The sequence below is a fragment of the Lolium perenne genome, chromosome 3, assembly GCF_019359855.2.
Source record: "Lolium perenne isolate Kyuss_39 chromosome 3, Kyuss_2.0, whole genome shotgun sequence".
In the NCBI taxonomy this organism is placed as follows: domain Eukaryota; kingdom Viridiplantae; phylum Streptophyta; class Magnoliopsida; order Poales; family Poaceae; genus Lolium; species Lolium perenne.
In genome coordinates, this window is record NC_067246.2 from 192,932,159 (window position 1) to 192,955,012 (window position 22,854).

General features: G+C 42.7%; 1 protein-coding gene across 1 annotated transcript; it reads right to left on the minus strand.

Moving 5' to 3' along the window:
- Positions 1-7,473: 7,473 nt before the first annotated feature.
- Positions 7,474-20,774, minus strand: LOC127342957 (N-terminal acetyltransferase A complex auxiliary subunit NAA15). The gene is made up of 26 exons (XM_051369022.2): positions 20,610-20,774; positions 19,688-19,766; positions 19,511-19,593; positions 19,259-19,408; positions 18,719-18,834; positions 18,129-18,234; positions 17,228-17,299; positions 17,031-17,146; positions 16,229-16,361; positions 15,878-15,955; positions 15,681-15,734; positions 15,505-15,575; positions 14,313-14,367; positions 14,114-14,209; positions 13,209-13,337; positions 12,979-13,061; positions 12,661-12,891; positions 12,444-12,576; positions 12,232-12,345; positions 11,927-12,058; positions 10,955-11,011; positions 9,334-9,431; positions 9,207-9,265; positions 9,013-9,124; positions 8,839-8,939; positions 7,474-8,345 (listed from the first exon to the last, which is right to left on the minus strand). Exons 1-26 carry the CDS (start codon positions 20,658-20,660, stop codon positions 8,131-8,133), a joined length of 2,724 nt encoding a protein of 907 aa, XP_051224982.1. The 5' UTR covers positions 20,661-20,774; the 3' UTR covers positions 7,474-8,130.
- Positions 20,775-22,854: the final 2,080 nt, after the last annotated feature.

The following is a 22,854-nucleotide window of genomic DNA, read 5'->3' on the forward strand; positions in this document are numbered from 1 at the left end:
AGATCTGCTCTTCGTCTCCTTCTTCGCTCGCCCCCGTCGCGTTCGCCCGCACGGCTATGAGGTTGCGCGGTGATGCGTCGCTCACCGGCGACTCTGGCGCCGTGACGCCGCCGTGGGCGCTGCCGTGGTGGTGATGGCGCGCTCGCGCTCGGTGACGCCAGGCCTGGCCGCGGCTTGGCGCTGTCGTGGTTGGCCCGTGCCGCCATGGCACGCCGTGTGCTCCGCTCCAGGTACGCGCGCCTCCATCCTATTCCTTGCTTCTTCCTTCTCTGTCATGCTCTACCACTTGAGCTTGTTGTGCATGCGTGTGTGCTACTGCTGCACTTCTGGCTAGCTGCTGCTGTTGCTCTACTGCCATGGCCATAGGTGTCTTCTTCTTGTTCTTGCTCTGGCCCTGCGGCCTTGGCCGGTGTTACCTTGGCCACGCCGGTGCTTGTCATTTTCACTAATTTCCTGCTCTGTGCCTCTATTCTAGTTGCTATGCTTGCCAGAATTCAAGTGTGTTCATGTGTGATTCCCTGGCTTGATTACAGTGTGCAATTTCTTGCAAATTTGCAAGTGCCAGTGCTATCCTAGGCTATAGCTTGTGCTTGATTTCATGAGTATGCTCAATTGAGCATTACTGTGGGCTTAACAGTGTTATTCAATATGATTTGATGTGTGCCTTGCTTGTGCATCTTGATCCAGTGGCTCATCATGTCTTTGATGTGCTCTGGATACAATCATGAATTATTATGTGATTATCTGTGAAGCATCTATTGATTAACTGTGGCTACTATCTTTATATAATTTGTGAATTGATGTCATGATTGATTCTAGCCTGCCTTAACAGGCTCTAGCAAGCTCTGGTGATCAAATGATCATCACTTGCTTGTTGATTGCATGCTTCCTTACTGCCTGTGCCTATCTGGTGCTCATCCTGGTGTCTGTGTGAACACATACTTGTGCTGGTGTGTGTTGATGCTTGCTCAAGCATCATCTGATGCTTGCAGTGAGCCATTGGGTCACTGGAAAGATGTTGGTGCTTTGGTTACTTATCTGTTTCATTTATCTGTAATTCCTTGCTTGGCTAAGTGGATAAATGATGTGAACTGCTTGCAGTTGTGATCATCTTACAGTTAATTTAATTGAGCTAGAGGGATGCCAACATCTGTTGGGGACCCTAGCTCCTTTTTGAACCCATCTGGGTGATGATATCTGTGCATGGCTTCTCTGTTGGGTTTGGTAAAGTGGTTGAGGTGGCCCTGACAGCAATTCTTTGCTGTTAAGGTAGCTCCCACCTTTGTTGGCTTGCTGTAATTTGGTGAATGCATTACTGGTTAATCCCTTTATGGATTCCCAGTGGTCTTTGATGTTGACAAACATGGATAGACACATATTGTCTATCAGTCTGATGGTGAACCCGGTTTTAGGTGCTAGGTGACTTTGGTTGACTAAGTAGGTTCTTTTCCTTGCTGGATTGCCTTGGTTAAGCCACTGACTTGGTCTAACCAGTGTTCCCTTGGTGATTACCTAGAAGCTCACCCATGTTTGCTTGCACCACTGACTTGGTAGCCAGATGATGACACAAACAGGGTACTCACACCCTTTTGCTTGTGTGTGTTTGATGCACATGCTTATTTATGAGCAAGACAGATGCTTGCTCATGATTCTTTGTGTATACCTCACTCCAGCTCCAAGAAATGGGTGTTGGTGTAGAGGATTGCTTCAGTGATTTGCTTGATTTGCTTGCCCTTCTTCTCCTTGCAAGCTTGTGATGCTGGATTAAGTGTTGTGGTTGTTTGAGCAGGTTGAGCAGCAGTGGTTGTTCTTCCTGTTCTTGAGTTCTTGTGTTTCTGATGAACTTACCCAGTGATGTCCTGTCGATGGAATGGCTAGGGTTTATTGTGGAGGCTTTTATGTGATCTCCTTCTCCTTCTCTGATCGACAACAAGGCCTGGCAGCCTGTTGGTGACTCACTAGCTGTGTGTGTGTGCTGTGCTCCATGCACACAGCCTTGTGAGCAGGCTGTGTGTGTGTGTAACCTGATGCTTTGCATCTGGCTTGGGACTTGGCTGTGAGATGGATCAGCTCGGCAGCTTTGGTCATATCCTCTAAATTATCATTTCTTAGCTAACCTGCCAAGTGGCATTGCCACTTGGCATAATGTTGTGTTGGTTTTGTTTGTGTGCAGGGATCAAGCAATTGATCAAGATGGACCTGAAGATTATCAAGTCCAAGATCAAATGAAGACTACTTTGTAGTAATTAGGATAGAATCTTACCTTGTAATTTTCCTTTATTTTCTTTCTTCTATTCTGCCCATTTATGTAATGAGTTGTAACATTTCATATTACTATCCTGGATATTGTAATTGACAATGTATTATGTGTGATTATCAATAAAGCTCCCATTTTCCTTAATGAGCTTTATATAATTGTTGTACTATTTATATTCTTGATTACTTATAATTTTTTATTAAATTATCTCAAGTTTGAATTATGAGATATCAATTTGATGTTTGAATTTGAAATTCAAATTCAAATTTGGTTTGAATTCAATCATGCAACTTAATTTTGAATTCAATCATGCAACTTAAGATTGTAATGCAATCTCTCTTCTCTCTTCTCAAAACCCTAATTTAGATGAGTAGGAACAAGTTTGTCGCACTCTCGAAACCCTAACCCTGTAAGGTGTCGAGAGAGAAGCTTGTCCCCCTCTGATGTAGTTTTGTTTTAAAAGCGCGAAATTTCCCCGGAATTTACGATGCAATGCACATCCCTTTCTAAAATCTACCCCTCGATCGTCTCTAAACCTGGGACATTACACTCTCGAGACTGTTTGAATCCGACGTGGCCCAAAAATAGGGCCCCCAATTCAACCCTGAATAATAGGAGCAACCTGACGCTGGACAAAAGCGGCAAAAAAAGCAAAATATAATCCTATTTTTGTAAGGCGTGGCCTAAAAATAGCGGGCACGATCGAATCCTATTTCACTTTCCGTTTCCTTTCCCCCTCCCATTTCATTTATCTTGCCTGCTCTATCGTGGTATCGCCACGGCATATGCCATGGGGTGGCTAAAGTCGAGTGCTTCCGGCCTTGGCCTACGGTCAACGGCGGCTCCAGGAAATTGCTGGTGGGTATTCCCACCAGCCAAAAAATGTTCTCAAAGCAAACAAAAACACAAGCAAATGCGTATAATTTTCACAAAGCTTAGAAAAGCACAAACAAAAGCCTATATAGGCTATATTTTCAGTTGGACAGTAATTTCAGTAGAACTATAACAATTATTCCAGTACAATACATAATACTAAAGTGCTTAAATCCATACAAATCGAAGTACAACAACAAATTTCAATGGAAAGAGGAAGTACCTCTTACAATATAACTTTGCGGGCACCCTTTTGGAAGAGATTGATGACATCCTCATCCTTCACTTGATTGAATAATTCTCTCTCAACAAATGTAACCATGCAATTGTTTAAGTAATCATCACCCATCTTGTTTCTTAGCTTATTCTTCACATAATTCATGGAGGAGAATACCCTTTCAACACCGGTAGTAGCTACTGGCAAAATCAGTACCAACTTGAGAAGCTTGTAAACAATAAAGTACTGTGCATGCATATTTATCTCCACAAGCATAACTGAAAGCTCAACTATATTCTTCAAGTTTTTGAACCTTTCATCTCTACGCACATGAGTTATATACATGTCTAGTTGCCATGGAATTCTTGCCAATTCATCAATTGTGAAATCAGTAGCATAAAACTGTGAAGCAAGCTTGACCAACTTATTTTGATCATAAGAGGCAAATGAGCGAACGGGAGAGAATGCTGCCATGCAATTAAGTAGTTCTGTGTTTACCTCATCAAATCTGCCATTTAGTTCTGAAGTTTGCCTATCAATCACACTCACAAACATATCAACATGGAAGCGATGGTAATTATCTGCACCATTAAAGAGATCACCTCTTCTAGGTCGACCAACAGGATAGTAACGAGCCTTCATATCAACAACTTTGATGTTGTGCTTTGTACAGAAAGATGTTACCTTAATGAGGAAATCGTCCCATCCGGGATCAGACCTCAAGCCCGCCAAGTGATACTTCGTATTGTCAAGTAGTTGAATAGCATGAACAATATCTTGGTCTTTTGTTTGCAAAGCTCTACTCAAGTCATCTGTTTATCCAAATATTTCTTGCAACAAGTGTGCCATGAAAACAAACTCAAATGACAAAATTGATGTCTCCACTGATAGAGCAGCTTGAGCCTCGACACCATGGTACTCTTTTCCAATCTTCTTTAGGACTCTCTTTATTGCAGCATATAGAGAGAGGACACGGTTCACTGTCCTGAAGTGAGAGCACCATTCTTTTTCTTCATCTACATAACAACCGAAACAATGGAAAATTTGAGTTATGAACAAATGGCCTACTCTGATTTTCAATCTACTATTGTTAGTGCTAGTTTAGTAATCTACAGCTCTTCTAAATGCCTAAAATACCAATTTGGTGCAAGTAATTTCGAATTTAATAGACAACTATGAACATCCAAATCCTAAATCAAAATGGGGAAGAGGCAAGAGAGAGAGGATTCGTACCTGCCGAGACGCCGAGTCCTCCTGCCCTCCTGGCCGCAGCCCGCAGGTCGCCGGTGAGGTGGTCTCCGTCGGTCGCCTCCGGTCGCCGCCGGTCGCCCTGCCCAGCGCCCCAGCTGCCAATCGCCCCGCCCAGCCGCCTCGCTAGGGTTGGCTCTCTCTGTCTCGTGCGGTCGTGCGGAACGATACGGAGACGGGAGACGGAGGCTGGAACGCTCACGCTGGGTCGTTCGCTGGGTTCTGGGAGGAGGCAGCATCCCGCTTGGGCCTAATAAAAAAAGTTTTGGGCCAAAATGTATTGGTATGCCTGGGCATACAGGGGCATACCCCTGGCGCCGCCCATTCCTACGGTGGTCTCCTGATGCGGGTATGAGCACGAGCGACACAGCAACGTACCTAGGTTCGGGGCCCTCGTATGGAGGTAACACCCCTACTCCTGCTCTAGAGATGTATATGATGTATAAACAGTACAATGGTGCTCCTTGAGCTATGGCCGGCTTGAGAGAGGGCTCGAGGTAGACGAAGGCCTCTCTCCCGAGCGGTTCTAAGTGTGAAAGAGTAGAATGGATCGATCGGTCCCCCCAAAGGGGTGCTACTGAGCCTTATATAGTGCCTGGAGCATTAGAGAGAAGTCCCTATAAGCTATGGCGCCGGCTCCGCCGGCTCCAGCTTGGTTGCGTGGTCCCGAGGCGTCCGGGGGGCCCCGGCTGCCGCCCACGTCTTGTCCTTCCTATCGCGGCCGACAGGGACAGGACGGAGCGAGCGACGGGCCGTAGGTCGGATCTAGCTTCCGGCCGTAGCATGCGGCCCCTACGTAGCGTCGCCCCGATAAGTCGGGCCATGATGGCCTGTCACCACGCGGATCCCTGTTGCTCTGCAGTGTTCCGGGATCCGCGGGATTGGATGTCCTCGTGGACTTTTGCACCCGGATGACTTTTCTAGAGCCTTCTCCTGCAAGGATCACCAACTCCTGTAGCCGGCCACGGGAAAGATGAACAAAGCCGGATATGGCATGTTGAAGCTGGCTCAAACCATGGCTCAGTCGGCCATGGCCAAGCCAGCGTAGACATGGTTCCAGTCGGCCCCAAGGCGGCCGACCACGGCTCCAGCCGGCTGCTCCTCAGTCGGCCTTGGCCGCGGGCCAACCGCCCCTGAGCCAATTGTTTCCATCTTTTGCCATACCCGGGGTCTTCCCCTCGACACGCTCCCCTTGTGCCCATCTCATCAGGATTCCGCCAAAGTGTTGAATCCAAAGGGACCACCGAAGTCGATGGTGGTGGGGCCTACACCAAGGCACCCATGAAACCGGCGCCAAAGGAGAAGGTGGTAGACGTGTCACCGAATGTGTGGGAGAGGGACTGCATCCGACGGGACTACCCGACGGCGAAGAATCGAAGCAGCGGCATAAACTAGAGCTAAAGAAGGTTCTAGCGCTCCGTGTATCCGCTTGCCAAGGGTTTAGGCCGGGTGTTGCCACCATATGGAGTGTTTTGTCGTTCATACACTCAAGGGGCTCATCGCCATCAACCCTGGGCTACTTCATAGAAGGCAACGGCAAGACTCCACGCACAAGGTTCTCCCCCAAGTACTCGCCCCCTCCAGAATTTGACAATTGTGAGCATGGTGGGTTCAATCATAACGCCATGTTTTCGCCGAGCATCAACGATCCCTGTCAAGATGTGTCCAGTGGGGCAGCGAACCTCGACCTCAACTGCCCTACGTCGACTTGGTGGCGCCCCCTGCGGCTCAAAGAGACGCGCTATCGCTCGTTTGGTACTACCGGCATGCCGAGCGCTAGCAACATGTCGACAGAATGATGGCTAGTGGCTTCGATGCTTACGAAGAGGTACGTGACCGCCGACAATGTTCTTCTGCGCATATGGAAGTGGACTCAAGGCCGGATTTTGTGTGCAATGTTACAACAACGATGACACCCTTCATGAAATTATTGCCGATTGAAGCAAGGATGTGGTTGTAGGTGCCGTATGAAATGAGGGTAGAGAAGAAGAAGAGGTCACATCGGGTAGTGCCGCCTATGCTATCAAGAGTGACGCAAGTTGCAATGAGATGTTGGAGAATCAGAACACTAAGATCAAGCTCAAGGAGCATGTTGCTCTGAAAAATAGGAAGGAGGACTTCGTCTTCATGACCACCAACACATTGTAGATGGATGGCAAATGAAAATTCTATGAAAAGTAAAGATTTTTGTTTGGAATGCTCTTCACGGTGCTAGCCAATAGACACATTGAAACCTCAGTCTCTTTCCTTGTCCGGTCTGTAATGAATAAATCAGAGTTAACCACCTAGAATACAAAGGTACCACACACAAACAACATATCACATTAAAATTGTGTGGGTTGTAAGAGATACGAATCCGCTTGCCCGACGGATTTTTTAAGTGTATGCGTTTATTTAGGGCCTGAAACAACCCATAGCATGGCTTTATCTTATTGATACGTTACAAAAAAAACTTCATTTGAATCGTCTAATTCCTTTGTACCGAAGAAGCCTGTGCGCTCGCACAGGCTTTTCTGGTCAAAACGTATCTTGTCTTTACCACTCATGACCCCGTTTTAGGGGCTCCTAACAATCGAGCACGGGCTTTTCTGGTCAAAACGTATCTTGTCTTTACCACTCCTGACCCCGACTGGAGATAGTCTAGCGTCATTTTGCCTGATTACTTGGCTAGGCGAGCTTTCTTGCTGACTAGTCCAGAAACTAATCCCTGGCTAAATACTGGACCAGACCTTCCTTGTCTGGTGGTGAAAATATATATAGCAATTACGTACAAGCTGTCATTATTTATTTGTATGTAATAATAAAATGTCACCAACACCAGTTTGGGCAAATAATGTTCAGCGTCAACATAAATTGATCACACGATAACACCGGCAAATAAATAAGCAACTGATCAATTGGTATTCAGTAACAGATACATGTGGTACAAAAAAACTCAGTTAACATTGATCATTATTTGTCTGGACAGACCGAAATAGAATATCTATGTCCAGAACCAACTTGACTAATTTACAACTATGGGGACAAAGGTTGCAACCGCAGGGGGTAGAGCAACCCCCAATACATCCAACTACTGCAAATAACAAGTTCACGGTTCACAAAAATTTGAGAGTAACTGTATTATGCCAAAAATGTTGTAGTCCAACAAGTGCTCAGGTGGCACTCTGCGACAAAAAGAACCAACAAGGCAACAAATTCAAGATAGGCTTCGGCAAAAGAATCATAACATCCTGATGCTGCCTGGCAACAAACCATGGCAAAGCCTCATTGTAACTGGGGTAAAAGGTTTGACCTTTCACCAGACAACATGACAGCGAAAAGGTACAAGCTGGAACTGAGATAATCACCGGAGATTGAAAGATCTCAGCTGCCAATTAATAATTTACTCTTCAAATGAATGCATCGAGAAGTCGATCCCTGCGCTCGAAACACCTCATTCAGATATTCTGTTGTGCACTTGGTTAATTGGGCACTGGCTCCAGTTCTAAAATATGTTCTCTTCCAGCTGCAACCAGGCTGCGACATGTTGGCGTGTTTACCTCATGCTAAGGTTGCTCAGGTCATCCACAATGTGCACAGTTCCATTCAAGGTGCCCGCATCGCCCTCTTTGATTTTTGCTTCTGGGTTTAGCACATTTCCATTTTCTGTTGAACTCTCAAAACTACTGTCAGCAATATATGACGTAGCACTCCTGGCACCTTCAAAGTAGGTTGAGCATGGGAAGTATTCAGCGCAGCGTACCTTCCACCCTGCAGAAACAGCGAGGTTAATCGTGACAATATATAATAAACAGGCCCAATATAAAGGTACCTAGCCAGGCCAGGGACCAGCGCAGTTCAATAGTGTGCCATATGTTGTCAGTTTTTTATGAGCTATTCAGTTCAACAACCACAATACTGTTCCATCATGATATACATATAATCATTTTCTGTAAACTGATGGTGTACCCACAGCATGAGGCACGCCATCAGACCTCAGAAGCAGTACATAACATTAGTGACAGCAGGATACTGCACCCAGTGGACAGATATGCAATGGCAACATCACGAAAGCAGCAGAAGGAAAACATCAATGAAATGTACTTCCTCCGATCCAAATTAATTGACTCAACTTTGTCTAGATGCAGATGTATCTAGACGCATTTGTTGACTACATACATCTGTGTCTAGACAAAGTTGAGTCAATTAATATGAATCGGATGGAGTACAATAAACAAGTTGGGGATGCCATATTGAAACTTACTGTTCGCAACATCATGTTCAGCTAAAATAGTATCCAGCAATTTATGAACATTAATACAATCTTGAATGCCCCATTCCTTAATGGGACCAACCACACCGTTTCTGCATAAAGTACAAATATTAAATAAATACAATTTGCATAGCAAGTGAACGAAATCAGAGGCTCTATCTTTACCCTGACGCTGTGTTATTTGTTGAGTCCTCAATTAATTTAATAGCCTGCAACTTCTTATCTGGCTCCAAGAGGTACATCATTTCAGCTGCTGCTGCTCTGTGTGTCAAAGAAGCTAGCAAAGAGAGATTTGGATAAGTAAGATTACTGAGTAAAAAAAAGGTCCATAAACCAAATATGTATATATATATAATTACCATTGTGCTTTTCAAGAAAGTTACTATTTACTTCAACAAGAGATTTTCCATGTAATTGCCTGCAAGGACACGCTAGTCAAATACTGAAGCAAGTGCATACTGATAAAATCAATCAGTAGCTTAGAACCTTAGATCTGGTCGTTCAGCTTCCAGAACGTTCCAAATTAATTTTTCAGAATCAGTTCCTGGGGCAGGAAGACTGTTTATCTTGTGGAAGAATCTTATCTGCAGAAGGAAAGATCAAGCAGTAAATAAATAAAGAACAGGTTTACTAAAGAACTGCTTAGCTCAATGATAAAATACAAATGAAATCTGGATAATATGTATACATTTTGATATATTGCATTTGCTAAAATTATAGAAGTGTTATATTTAAATATACACTACGAACATACTAAGAGTAATTCTCAGAAAGTATTACTCCCTCCGATCCGAAAAAAGTGTCCAGCACCATAGTATAATTACGTTTTACAATTATCACCTTCTAAATTCAGCTAAATTCACAGAAAGAAGCACAACAAGAACGCTCCAAGGCGTAGCAAATCCAGGGAATCAGGAAAAGGTAGCCTCAAATGCCAGATTCGTGGAGTCTTAACGCTGATCCACCGCAAGGACGCCCGCCACCCTCGCTGCCCTCCTCCTGGACCGCACGCCGCTGTTCCTGGCCGCAATCGAGGTCCCGCCGCCGCCCGACGCCCTCTGACGCCGCGGAAAATTCTCCGATGCTGGGGCCTCTCGAGGCCGTCGCCGGCACGCACGAGCCGCTGCGCATTGAGCCGCCTCACCTTCTCGCTTTTGCCGTCCAAAACGCTACCAATTCCGTCCGTGCCGGTCGATTTTGTCCCTACCGGAGATCGATTTTGTACAGGCAGACGCGCCGCGAGCTTGATTCCTTGCATGAAGGCGACGACCGGCGGGAGGGTGGCTTGGGTGGGACAGGCGGGGGCTGACGGGAGGATGGCTCAGGCGGGGGCCGGCGGGGGTGACTCAGGCGGATCCGCGGATGTGATGGGGAAGAAGAGGGTGCGGGTGAGCTGCTGCGTGCCTGCGTGTGTTCAATGCGGTGGAGTGCGGGCTGAAGGAAAGAAAATCACGGGGTTTTTTCTGCAAATAGCACGTTCCGACACATTTTCCGGATCGGAGGGAGTACAGAATTATCAAAAAAGAGCAACCTGATCAGATTAGAAGCCAAAAAGTAACAACTTTGTCATGGATAGTGACATGAACACCCAGTTCCTAGAGGGATTTCATTTCTAGTTGATGAACTTGGTCACAACGAAAAATACTTGGTAACTTTCATTTAGCTATGTAATCCGGAAAGAATTTAAGCATTAAAACAATAATGAATCCTGTAGCTCAATAGCCATTCCTTACAGGGCATTACTATATACAAGTTTCAGCTCATCAACTGATTCCTTCCAAACCAGGGGGGAAATTTCGAGTATAAAAAGGCTGATCAATTTATAGTGCACCCAATGTGTAGGCCTAATTCTGTGCTGACAATGAAACCAAAATCTGAGCTAGCATACTTTCTACACAAATATGTCAAACTCGTGGTGCCAACGTCAGGCCAACAGAATTTAGATTAGTATGACGCCAAACCCTGACCTCTGGAGTCTAAAATATTGTTAATGCAGTTATACATAAATTTTAATAATTAATAAGTACACAATGAAACATAAATTTATGATGTTCCATATACTTCTTATAGAACAATCTAAGTGCGATGTGTACTTTTGGATACTTACCAAACATCGGTGACTGTCTGGACTATTTTCGTCCAATCTAATGAGCTGTTTAACTGCCTGTAACAATAGATAGATAAAGAGTACTAAGAAAACTATTACACCAGATTAAAATAATATATCTATTTCTAATTTATAAATACACTACAACATCAGTTCATAAGTAGACAATTCTGTTTGCATATATATACTATGTTAACTCTTTTTACCACTATTTTAAGATTATTGCTATGATTAAAGTAATAGTACTCCCTCCGATCCATAATAAGTGTCGGGGCTTTAGTTCAAATTTGGAACAAATTGAACTAAAGCTTCGACACTTATTATGGATAGGAGGGAGTAGTAGATTTGCCATAAAGGTCTGCAATATTACGATACTAACTAACATGTTGATGTACAACCGTATATTGGGAAACGTCCCAATGAACAGAACAACGTCTATTTTGAAATAAAGCACTATGCAGAACTCATTTATTTCGCGGATTTCACCTGGATTTCGTTTTCCGAAACCCCAACTACACTACAAAGGCAATAACAGCTTGGCTATACAATGGCGAAACAAGTACTCCTGTAATGATATATTGACATATGCACCGCACTTGAAAGTTAAGAATACTGGTTTACAATGGTGTTGCCAGGATGAAAAATCAATTCATTCGGCAATGTTATAGAATCTTATATATTAGGAAAACACAAATATACTACATAGCATACTAATTGTAGATATCCATATGTTTTTTTGTGTTGGTAAAATTACAATACATAAGTTGATAGAACATTCTGACAAATACTTCATCATAAAGAAATAAGATGTCAAAAAATTTAGTACCAACCTATCAAAGCAATAGAGGTTCTATCAAATATGATCAGGCAAACTAAAATCTTAATGGTCAAGATTATTCCCAACACATGAAAAGGAAAGAACAGGAGACTCGAATATCCCAAAAATACTGAGGTCGATAGTAACAGACATACCTGAAAAGCGAGTAAAACCTTTTGCTTTCTCATGTTAAGTTCAAACGAAAGTAAATGGGTTTCTAATGAATCTGACGAATTGTTCTGCAAAAGCTTCAGATATTTCGTGGCTTCTGTGAGTGGATCTTCAACCTGCGAACAGAAACACATAACCAGCATGAGAATATTTGGATGAACAGCTCACACTATACAAATCCTTGCATAAAAGAAATGAAAATTATTCATTGGCCTAGAAGATCAAATCTGGTGTTCTTGAAGAGCAGCACTACAATGAGTGTACAACTGATGGCTTAGAAAAATAATACCTGGACCAGTTTTTCACCATGTGGATCCAAATCAACCGGTCTTGATTGTTGTTTCTTCCCAGATTTCGTACTGTTGGATGAAGTTGTTTCATCCTCTTGTTTCTCTTCAGCCTCCTGGAGAGATTTAAGGGCAACATAAGACAGGCTTTTAGTAATAGATCTGAAACTAAGTGTGTAGTTAACAGATCTGAAAGAAAGTGTGTGGAGGTTACCCTTTTAGCACGAGCTTCTGCCTTCTTTTGCTTTTGCCTCAACTTCTTCCTCTGAGCAGCTGGCAGTTTTGACATCTCATCATTCTCCTCAGCGGATGATTTCGATGGAGAATCATGTAATTTCATGTAACACCTACAATTTGTGACGATAGCTTTACTAAACTTCCTGAACAGAAGTACAAAATAATCAACAGAAAAGAACAATAGTAATCATTACCTGATAGCTCCTGCAGCAGCCTTGTGAAAATATTCATGAGCATGCAAACGATCTTGAAACTTCAGCATAGAGACGTACGCCCGTAGTGTCATTTTGCGTAAGCAATATGAATGGAAGTCAAATTGATCTTCAGTCATATCGGTGTAATGCTTTTCAACAGACAGGAAGTTTTTAAGAGCCCTGCCAAGATCACCTTGCCGAAAATAACTCTCACCAGAAGCAAGCTCATACCTTAAAAGAAACCACCGAGTTAGACTGAAAAAAATCTTGAAAAATGGTGATGTCGAGGGGGGGGGGGGGGGGGAGGGGGGCACGTACCACATGCACTGCATGTCATGGAGATTATTGTGCTGGTCTCCGTCTTTTGTAAACAAAACAGCAGTCTTCTCAGCAAGCCCGACCTTCACAAGGCGAAAAATAAGGAGTTGGTGTACTGTTCACATCCATGGGATGTTCGCCGACAAACACAATGTAATACCAAAACGATTCGCTTCTACTGAAACCAAACATCAGCAACAAACATAGTTGTGTCTTTAACTGAATCATACCTGATCAGCTTGAAGCATCTGCATTACACATTCACTATTTAAATAACGATCAGCAAGGTCCATGGACCTAGCTTCATTTGCTAATGCTGCAGCTGCAGAGAAATTGCCAGCATGTTGCAATATATTCCCCTGAAATAGAAGTATGTGCAAGCATGGTTATTAACAAAGAAATATGCCATCTAAATTAGTAAAACATGGTCAATTCAACACAATGTACAGTGAAACTGAGTAAATTTAGTTACAGTTATTTAAAGGAGGAATAAGAGCAATAAAATATAAGTGGAAGATTGATAACTGGAGGAAGAAAAGGTGCAGATTAGGCAAGACAAAAGATGGTTAACAAAGGTAAATAATTTTACTTCTTGGGAAATACTCCCTCCGTGCAGTAAAGTAAGATGTTTTAAAAATATTTAAAATTAGACATATTTAAAACTAGATGGAATCAAAAGAGTGAATCTACACACTAAAAATTAGACTAGATACACCAAAAAACGAGTGAACCTTCAAAAAAACAACACGTCATATAAAACTAGACGGAGGGAGCACAACTTATTAGGAAATACAACAGAACCTTGCTGGTTATGTACCCAAAGCCTGAAACAGCAGTGCAACAGTGGTGGAAAAACTACGATATAGTCTACTCTATGTCTCTATCAGCAGTAACGCACTAGCATATGGTACAAGCAGCACCACACTGAGAAACCACTAAGTAAATTTTACTTCCAAATAATTGTAAAACTTTAACCCTGTATTAGAGAGATGTACTAGCATTTAGTGGCCATAATGAAAGAAACCATCAACTACAAGTAAAGTTTAGTTCCAAATAATTGTGAGATTCACAGAGAACCATATAATTAAGAGATGGTGATAAAGCTTTTTCACATGCGCGCACAGAGAGGGGGTACCTTTATGGAGTACAAATCAATCACAGTTGGTGTGTGCAAAATTGCCTCGTCAATTTTATCTAGAGCAATATCATACTGGCTCCTTCTGTCATAGTGCTGCATCAAGACATGTGACAAAACACAATGATGCAACTGAAAGATTTAAAGTATCTCGGTGGTTCATCGAAAGATATATAAAGTGTTCAAACCAAATGCTAACCTGGGAAACCAGCAACAGAGTCCACATGAGCGTGGACGGGGGTTCCATCTGTGGACTGCAAGAAGAAACAGATAAAAGAAATAAGTTGCTAGATTAGCAGATCAAGTCAAATTACAGTAACAAGCAGCTCATATAACAACTGTTAGTGGTAACACATTGACTGCATTTTAAGGAGTATAATAGGTACTACCTCCGATTCAAGGAATAAGGCGCCCTCGTTTTACGTGCTTTTCGTTTGACCAAAAAATACTTTAAATATATAAAGATTGTTTGTATGAAATTAGCATCATTAGAAAGTGTTTTTCAATACGAATCCAATGATACTAATTACATATAATTTAATCAAGATTTTGTTCCACAATTTTTATGGTCAAAGTTCGTCTTGAAATACGTGTGCGCCTTATTCCTTGGGACGGAGGTAGTAGCATTTTTTTAAGCACAAGCATGCTTGGAAAGAGAAACACAATTGTAAAGCACTTTCAAGTTAAGACGTGCAGCATCACATCACAGAGCTGTGTATGACTTCCAATAGCATCAACACTTTGCAGTGGGATATTTCCACGATACAACTTTGGTGTCTCATTATTCTGTCATATGAAGCAAGTGAGTATCACTGTTCCTTGTATAGGAAACATTGAAATGATGCCACTGCATTCTACCTCATTATTTCGTGCATTTTGAAGGACGCAAAATAAAGAAGAGCAGAAGATAAGAAAGCTGATATTGCAGTAGAAGCACATAAATATCTTGATATGCTACCAAGTGTTCAATTAGTTGCCGCAAAGAGAAAATGTCTCGGTTGGATGTTAAGAAATTACAACCTGACACGAAGATTTGGCCAATAAAGGTGTCAACCAATAAATATAAAGTTCCAGATTGATTGGGATACAAGAATACATGATACTACCCCCATTCGAATGAATGACGCTTTTTTTTAAGTCAATCTAAGCAAAGTTTGATCAAACTTTTAGAAAAATCTATCAACAAATATGATATCATATAGATATCATATGAACATATATTTCATGATGTATCTAATGATATTTTTTATTTTTAATTTTGCATGTTAATGATTTTTTGTAAATACTTGGTCAAACCTTAGATGGTTTGACTTTTCAAAAAAAAATATATGCCTTATTCATTGAAATGGAGGTGGTATATCGGAAAATAATGGCCAGGGACAAAGGATTACCTTCCAGGAAAGCATCCAGAAGTCCTAATTGAGTCTTCTAGCTTAAGAAACAATTGCTCCAATATGTTTGCCTATTAATGAGATTCAGACTTGTCCGGTAAATGCACCTCTGACTTGTAACACGAACAGTAAAATAAGAAAAAATAAATGCTGTTGACTACTCCAACTTGTGTTACCTTCCCAGGGTGCTCATAAAGCGGGCTTAAATCAGAGAAAAGTGACGGTACTCCCTACAAGATATGTGGCACAATACGATCAATTATAACAATAAGTAACAGCATGCTGCCCAGTAAGCCCCAAAAATCTTAAGGTGAAATGTCCCACACACCTTTCAGGTACTAACAAACTGTCAGTTCAAAATTACTATAATTACCTTGGTTAATAGAGGTCTGACATAATTATCTGCTGCCTCCTGGAATTTATCACCTTCCAGGAAATCAAGAGGTATGCGCTGTTGCAAAGAAGGCACGGGAAAAGTTAGATTTGCCGGTTCTTGAGTATATGACCGACCTACAGTCAGTATATAAACAAATTTCGAATTTGCGTATAGAACAAATTTTGACTTTGCGTATAGAACAAACTAAATCTCATCAAATATAAAAGGAAATAAAATATGCCTACATCTTTGGTATTTTTGTTGTGCCTCAAAGGTCTCAACCATGGATACTCGAAAGAACCAAAATAATATCAAATGCAAATGAAATTACAAGTTATGATGGTTTACCTTAACAGCTGATGACCAACTATATTCTTCCTTAAGTGATTTATATAATGCACTTAGCCTTTCAACATCATCAGCCGAGTATTGACCATTCTCAGAGTAAAGTCCAAGGCACTTCTGCAAGGCTATCAAATACCTGAGCAGAACAGGGTGAAATTAAATCCAGAGTATCAGAAGTAGGTTTACCATGCCAGCTAGAACCTTGCACAAGATGTAAGGAGGTACAGTATTTCTACTAGCATACAAATGAGTTCCAGAATCAAGTTGACATCATATTTTAGGTCAAACTTTGCAACACCTCCCTTTCTAATCCCAAACGTGTGGCTGTTTATAACTTCATGCTGTTAGAGGGAGATTGAAATACCACTGGGAGCATTAACCACACCGCCACTCAAGCCTAAAGGGGCTAGGATTTGCAAAGTTTTGCCACACAGAAATTGTGCATGTGGAGGCAGATGATCGTAACCAGCTCAGAATACAAGTAGCTTAGATGGTCAAAATGCCGATTGGATAAAGTTTCCTAGCTTCATCTAACTGCAATAAAATTCTAGCCAGGTCACATATATGAAAAGGCGATAATTCACCAAAGCTTCTAGGTTTGTACCAACTGATAAAATGCCTAAGTTGGTTAAAGAATAATAGTGCATAAAAACAGTTACCCTCTGAATGATTATAGTACATAAAATACAGGCACGTATCTAATCTGATGAAAGACAAACATAATATGTAAAGAAAGTAACAGCAAAAGTACATAGACAAAAATTACCAACGAATGCAAGCTTAAGGATGAGTGTAAGCATCTTACTTGTAGTTATCAGGATTCATAAAAAGGAGGGACCTATATATTTTCTCAGCCTCCTCAAAACGGCGAAGTTTCAATAAAATGCAGGCCATTTGTTCTCTGAATGATAGCTTGTCAACCTGGTAGACGAAATTTAAGAAGACAACATGTTATACAGTAGTTCTATTTTTTTCTTTTACACATGGAAAGATAACACTTACAATTTTGCTCTCCATTTTGTGCATCTCCTCGAGGGCTCTGTCCAGCATCCCACATTCCTCAAGCAACGATATCTGCAAAACCATAATAGCATGATAATGAATAGCAAGAAACAATGCGAGTTAATTCTAAAGTAGCATTAAGTATCTATCGAACTAAAGGTGTAGCAGGGCAAGATCGAAGACAGATAATTATACCGCACACTGAAACCATGTACTTCCTCTAGTCACAAACAAGTGAAATTTGAAAAATTAATACAAAGCCCACAGCACAACTTTGACCAGCTATTTTATTTTATTCATGGAGGATGGTAATAGTATATAATATGAAGGATGGTTTTTAGACTACACAACTCAACTTCATATGTCCAATCTAAATGTTCATAAATATAGTGACAACTGAAGCTCGACCATTTACAGCAGCATGCGTTGAAGTAAGAAATCCCACTAAATATCACTTGACTGATTTAGAAACCACAAACTTTATCGAGAATGAAAGTGGAGCTAAAGCAATAGAACTGATACTGCACACAGAACAGAAGTCACACCAAAACAACAATAAGTCTATAGCAACGTAAGAACACAATTAAAATGGCATAAAATTAAGAAGGCAGCAAAAACATAAGCAATGCTCAAACAAGAGATGGCCAGCAAGCTAGTGTCAAGATTGCGGAATGCTTATAAACTTTCCAAATATTATGCTAACAGCACTATGTCAGCTATTACATGTAGTTATACTAACCAAACCATGACATGAAAAACATATTTGATCCCTAGAGATATCTGATCTGCTGTGAATTAAGGTTAGAGTTCACTGTGTTCAATAAAGTTGCAAGCAGATACTGACAACATTGTTACTCGTACTGCAATTCCAACCGAGAAAAGTGAGAGAAGTTGTAGGCACCTTATACAAAAGCATTTCACCGTGTTCATATCGCTCATTTTCCGGAGGATAGTCATCTTCCAGTGTCCCCTCATAGGCCTCCAGTACTTCTATTGCCTTGGAAGAACTACAAGTAGGTGAAAGAAACGACGGTGTTAGTGATGAGGTTTTGGCATCATAAAGGTTACATCTTGCCATATATGAAACAGCAAGCAGCATCTGAATAAGAAAACGAGAAAACCCTCACAACTGACATAGCACAGAGATAAGACAAGAACAAATACTAGCCTGCCAAAAAATACAAAGTGGCATTCGGTTCATTAGTTATGCCATTGTTGCGGAAGCAATCCAATAACAACTGACATGATATGTGAAGCCATGAGCTTTTAGTCAAGTCCACACTTATTTACTGCTGAATTAGGCATATCACACAAGGTCTTGTTAAGAATTTGACAGAGGTTCTGAACAGTACCGCCTGGTACTTGAGTTTTACCATTCCATGTTTAGCATATAAATTGAGCATGAGATCAAGATCTTATTTCTTTGCTCAAATGCTCATATAAGTCGTATTGATTGATCTAAATTGACCACTACCAAAGAAAGTGGCGTACTTGGAACTCAAATGATGAGCTACAGCAAAGCCAATCCAGTTCATGCGGTGATTTGGCTTTAATGTCAAAAGCTGTTGTCTAGTCTCAACAAAGCCAGATAAGTCCCTCATTTGTGCCTGTGAAAACAGAAAAATAAGATCGGTTTATTAGAAGGCAGAAAACCATTTATAACACTTGGATCACTTACACAAATTACTTTGAATAACAGACAAGTATAAAACATTTTGAAAGCATTGGAATGGTAAAATCAAACAGAATTTCTTAGGGAGTGTTAGGTAATGTTACCAACACTAGTAACAAAATATTTCGGCATACAAAGTTAGTTATATTATTTTCCTCCAAAATCAAATGCTTGGGAGTCCAAACATCTACAAATGCTTATGAGCCAAGTCTATGATGAAAAATAGATGCAACATTACATGAGAAATAAGTAAAGATGGATGCAGCCATATGTTAGGCAGCAAAGTTCACTTAGGCAAATTAAGCAAAAGTTGTTTATGAAGAAAACAGGGGGGAAATACAATGGTTTATCGTACCAACCTGGAGAAGTGACAAGTCACGTAAAATTTCAATGTTATCTGGATCGATCCTCAAAGCATTTCTGTAGCATTTTATAGCTTCCCTGTATTCCCTGTCTGATCTGTAAAGCAACCCGTAGACATGCCAGCACACATGACTCTTCAGATCATTCTGCAAAAGTTAGGTGCAGATCGATACATTTTAGTTGTACTGTCATAATGATCACAAAACAAAATTAGGGCCAAAAATCCCTTGTACAAATTAAGAAGGAACCTTCAAGCCACGTCGAACAAGCTCGTATGCTTCAGATTTCCGGTCCATGCAATTTAGTGTCAAACCTTTCATCGACAAAGTTTCTACAAGGAACAAGAGAAAGTAGTTATGTGGTAAGACAAGGCTGCAGGGAGAAAGAAAACAACAGTAGAAGTTAAAACAAAATCAAATGCTAACCTCCATGATCAGGAAACTTTTTTAATATGGAATCTGCAGCCTTCAGCCCTTTCTTGTACTGCTTAGTTTCATATGATTTCTGCATACACAAACGTAATGAAATCAGAAAACTTGGGGGTACGGAACGTTAAGAGGGGGGAAACCATCATGCCACAGCCAAATAGATGCACTGATGCTATTAAGCATAGAGTCGTGCAAGACTCAAAAGTAGCACACTCTAAAAGAGCAAATTATGTAGCTTCAACAGTTGTAAAAGAGCATTATCTATGCTCCGGTCATCAACCAAAATGTTGAACAAGAAAACCAGGCTCCTACAAAGTAATCAAAAGTTGTATCTATTACATTATTCCACCTCCTGCATAGTTAGTACTCGTGTTAACATAGACAGAAACTTCAACATGCCCACGTAGTAGAACTCCGAGTCCCAAACTCTGGATATCGCTCAATGCTAATGGGGCAATATTGAAGATGCAGGTCCCCCACTGACTTATGGCACACGATTCATTACGATGATTCAACTATAGATGTCAATAAGGTCGAGAAGACGCGATATCTTTAGCTTTTAGCACCAGCAAATTCGAGAAAGTCGGCCTCGTGAACGAAGGAAAGCTCGACCTCAGCCGTGAAGCAGCTGCCAGGCGCTATACTGGCGGAACCACCGTTCTCCCAAGCTACAGATTCCCTACTGATCCAACCCTCGCAAATCAAAGCTTCAGATACCAGCCTGACGACCCGAGCAATCACCTAGACAGCGAAACCGCTGGGTACGGCCACTCCCGCAGAACATCACGAATCGCCGGACTGGCGAATCGAGCGGGGCGCGGCCAGGGAGCAGCGGATTCGGAGGCCGGACACGAACAGATCGATTGGAGTAGCGGGGGGGGGGGGGGGGGGGGGGGGGGGGGGGGGGGGGGGGGCTTACAACGATGACTTTGAAGAGGTTGGCCTCCTTGGGCGGGAGCGAGGAACCCATGGCTGCGGCGGCGCGGCGGCGCGGCGCGAACCCTAGGTGGCGGGGGGTGAGGAGAGGAGAGGAGAGGAGAGGGTTTTGGAGGCGCGGGGGCGGGGCGGCGGGTGGACTGTCTAAAGTTGCGGTGTGGTGCTCTCTCTCTCTCTGTAATGGTAGGCGTGGCCGCTTCGGCCGAACCCTACCCCGTCCGTCTCTTCTTGTGTCGCTCGAGGCAAAGAGATCAGAGACTTGTGCACACACGCCACTCTTGAGTTCACCGCGTTCTGCTCATAAAATTGTCCACATAAATGGGGCAAATCTGAGCTTGCGTGGTTAGGAACATGGTTGTTCACGACATCTGCCAAACGTGAGGATCTAAACGGACGTGTTGGACCGTCCGTTTATTTGGGTGGCCGGGCGGACACGCGCACAAAGTCCCGCTTTCGCGTGTCTCTTTGGGTCGCGCGCTGCGTCCAACGCGGCCAGATTTGGGTCGTGCCATAGAAGTTGGTATTTCCCTTTAAATTCACTATCAAAGCTAAAAAATCATAAAAATATATACAAATAAGTTTAAATGTTCAAGATTTATTACATAAGATTATTGTCCACGTACTCAATGATAAAGTAGTATTATTCAAATGAAAATGTAAAATGATACAAATGGACTAGGCATTGTTTCCTTCGGGATTTTCTTCATTGTTGTTGTTTGCAGCATTGTTGTCAACATGCGCACACGCGTGCTCAACCAAATCAGCCTGGAGCTGGTTGTCTACAGCTTGATCCAGAATTTCATGGTGCACATGAAAGATATCCTGGAATGATGCCAGACCACATTGAGGAGTAACCAACTCTCCCTGGCCATCCCACTCATTATCAAACAGTGAATCATCCCGCTCTACCTCAACAATCATGTTATGCATGATTATGCAAGCGATCATCACCTCCCACATAGTTTGCACACTCCAGACTCTAACAGGGTGTCTGACGATAGCCCAGCGAGCTTGGAGGATACCAAACGCCCGCTCGACATCTTTCCGGGCTACCTCTAGCTCTTTGGCAAACCTTGCCTCCTGCTCTGAGTTGGGACGTCGGATTATCTTCACGAGTGTAGCTCAAGGTGGATAGATACCATCAGCAAGGTAGTACCCCTTGTTGTAGTGGTGGACATTGATCTCAAAATCCACGTCAGGGGACTGGCCATGCGTTAGCCTATCAAACACCAGAGAGCGCTGCAGCACATTGATATCATTGTGCGAGCCGGCCATTCCGAAGAATGAGTGCCAAATCCATGTGTCATGTGAAGCAACAGCTTCAAGAATCACTGTGCACCCCTCAGAATGGCCGATGTATGCCCCCTGCCAACCAAAGGGGCAGTTCTTCCACTCCCAGTGCATGCAGTCTATGTTGCCAAGCATCTCGGGAAATCCCTTGGAAGCGTTGATTGATAAGAGATGGGTTGTGTCCTCTGCATTTGGTTGCCGCATATATTCTTCACCGAACACACCGGTCACTGCTCTGCAGAACTTGTACATCGCTTCCAAGCAGCTCGACTCTCTCATGCGCATGTACTCATCTACGAAATCACCGGCAACATCATATGCGAGCATCCTAATCGCTGCCGTGCATTTCTGATACGAATAGAGGTCTACCTTGCCAATTGCATCCACTTTGGCAAAGAAGTAGTTGTCGTATACCTTGACGCCATCCATTATCCGGGTAAACAACGATCTGGACATCCGAAAACTACAGCGAAACATGACCAGCGTGAACAATGCCTTGCGGTAGAAGTAGTCGTAGAAGAGCTGGTCGTGGCCGCGTTCTCTTTTGCGGTCCAAGGCGGTCGCGCGCCCCGGCAAGGACCCCGGTACACGAGGATCTGCGAGACATTGTGCTCGTGGATGATTAGCGCTACCTCCGTGAGAAAGTCGTCGTCAGACTCCTCGTTTGACGATGTGTCGATGAAGTTCTTGAAGAAGTACTCGTCGTCGTTGTCCATGATCTACAGATGAAATGGGAAAAAAATTAGATCGCCCATTTCATCGAACACCTCGCAGGCGGAGGCCATCCAATGCGTCTGTAGGGACCTGCAGGAAATGGTCGTCCCGGCCGACTTTCGGCCTAGAAATACGGTGCACGAGAGCTCACCTCTGGCGAAGCTGCTGACGGCGGGAGGTCTCGCCACGGCGAGAGGACAATAGTGTCGGCGACGACGTCCTCC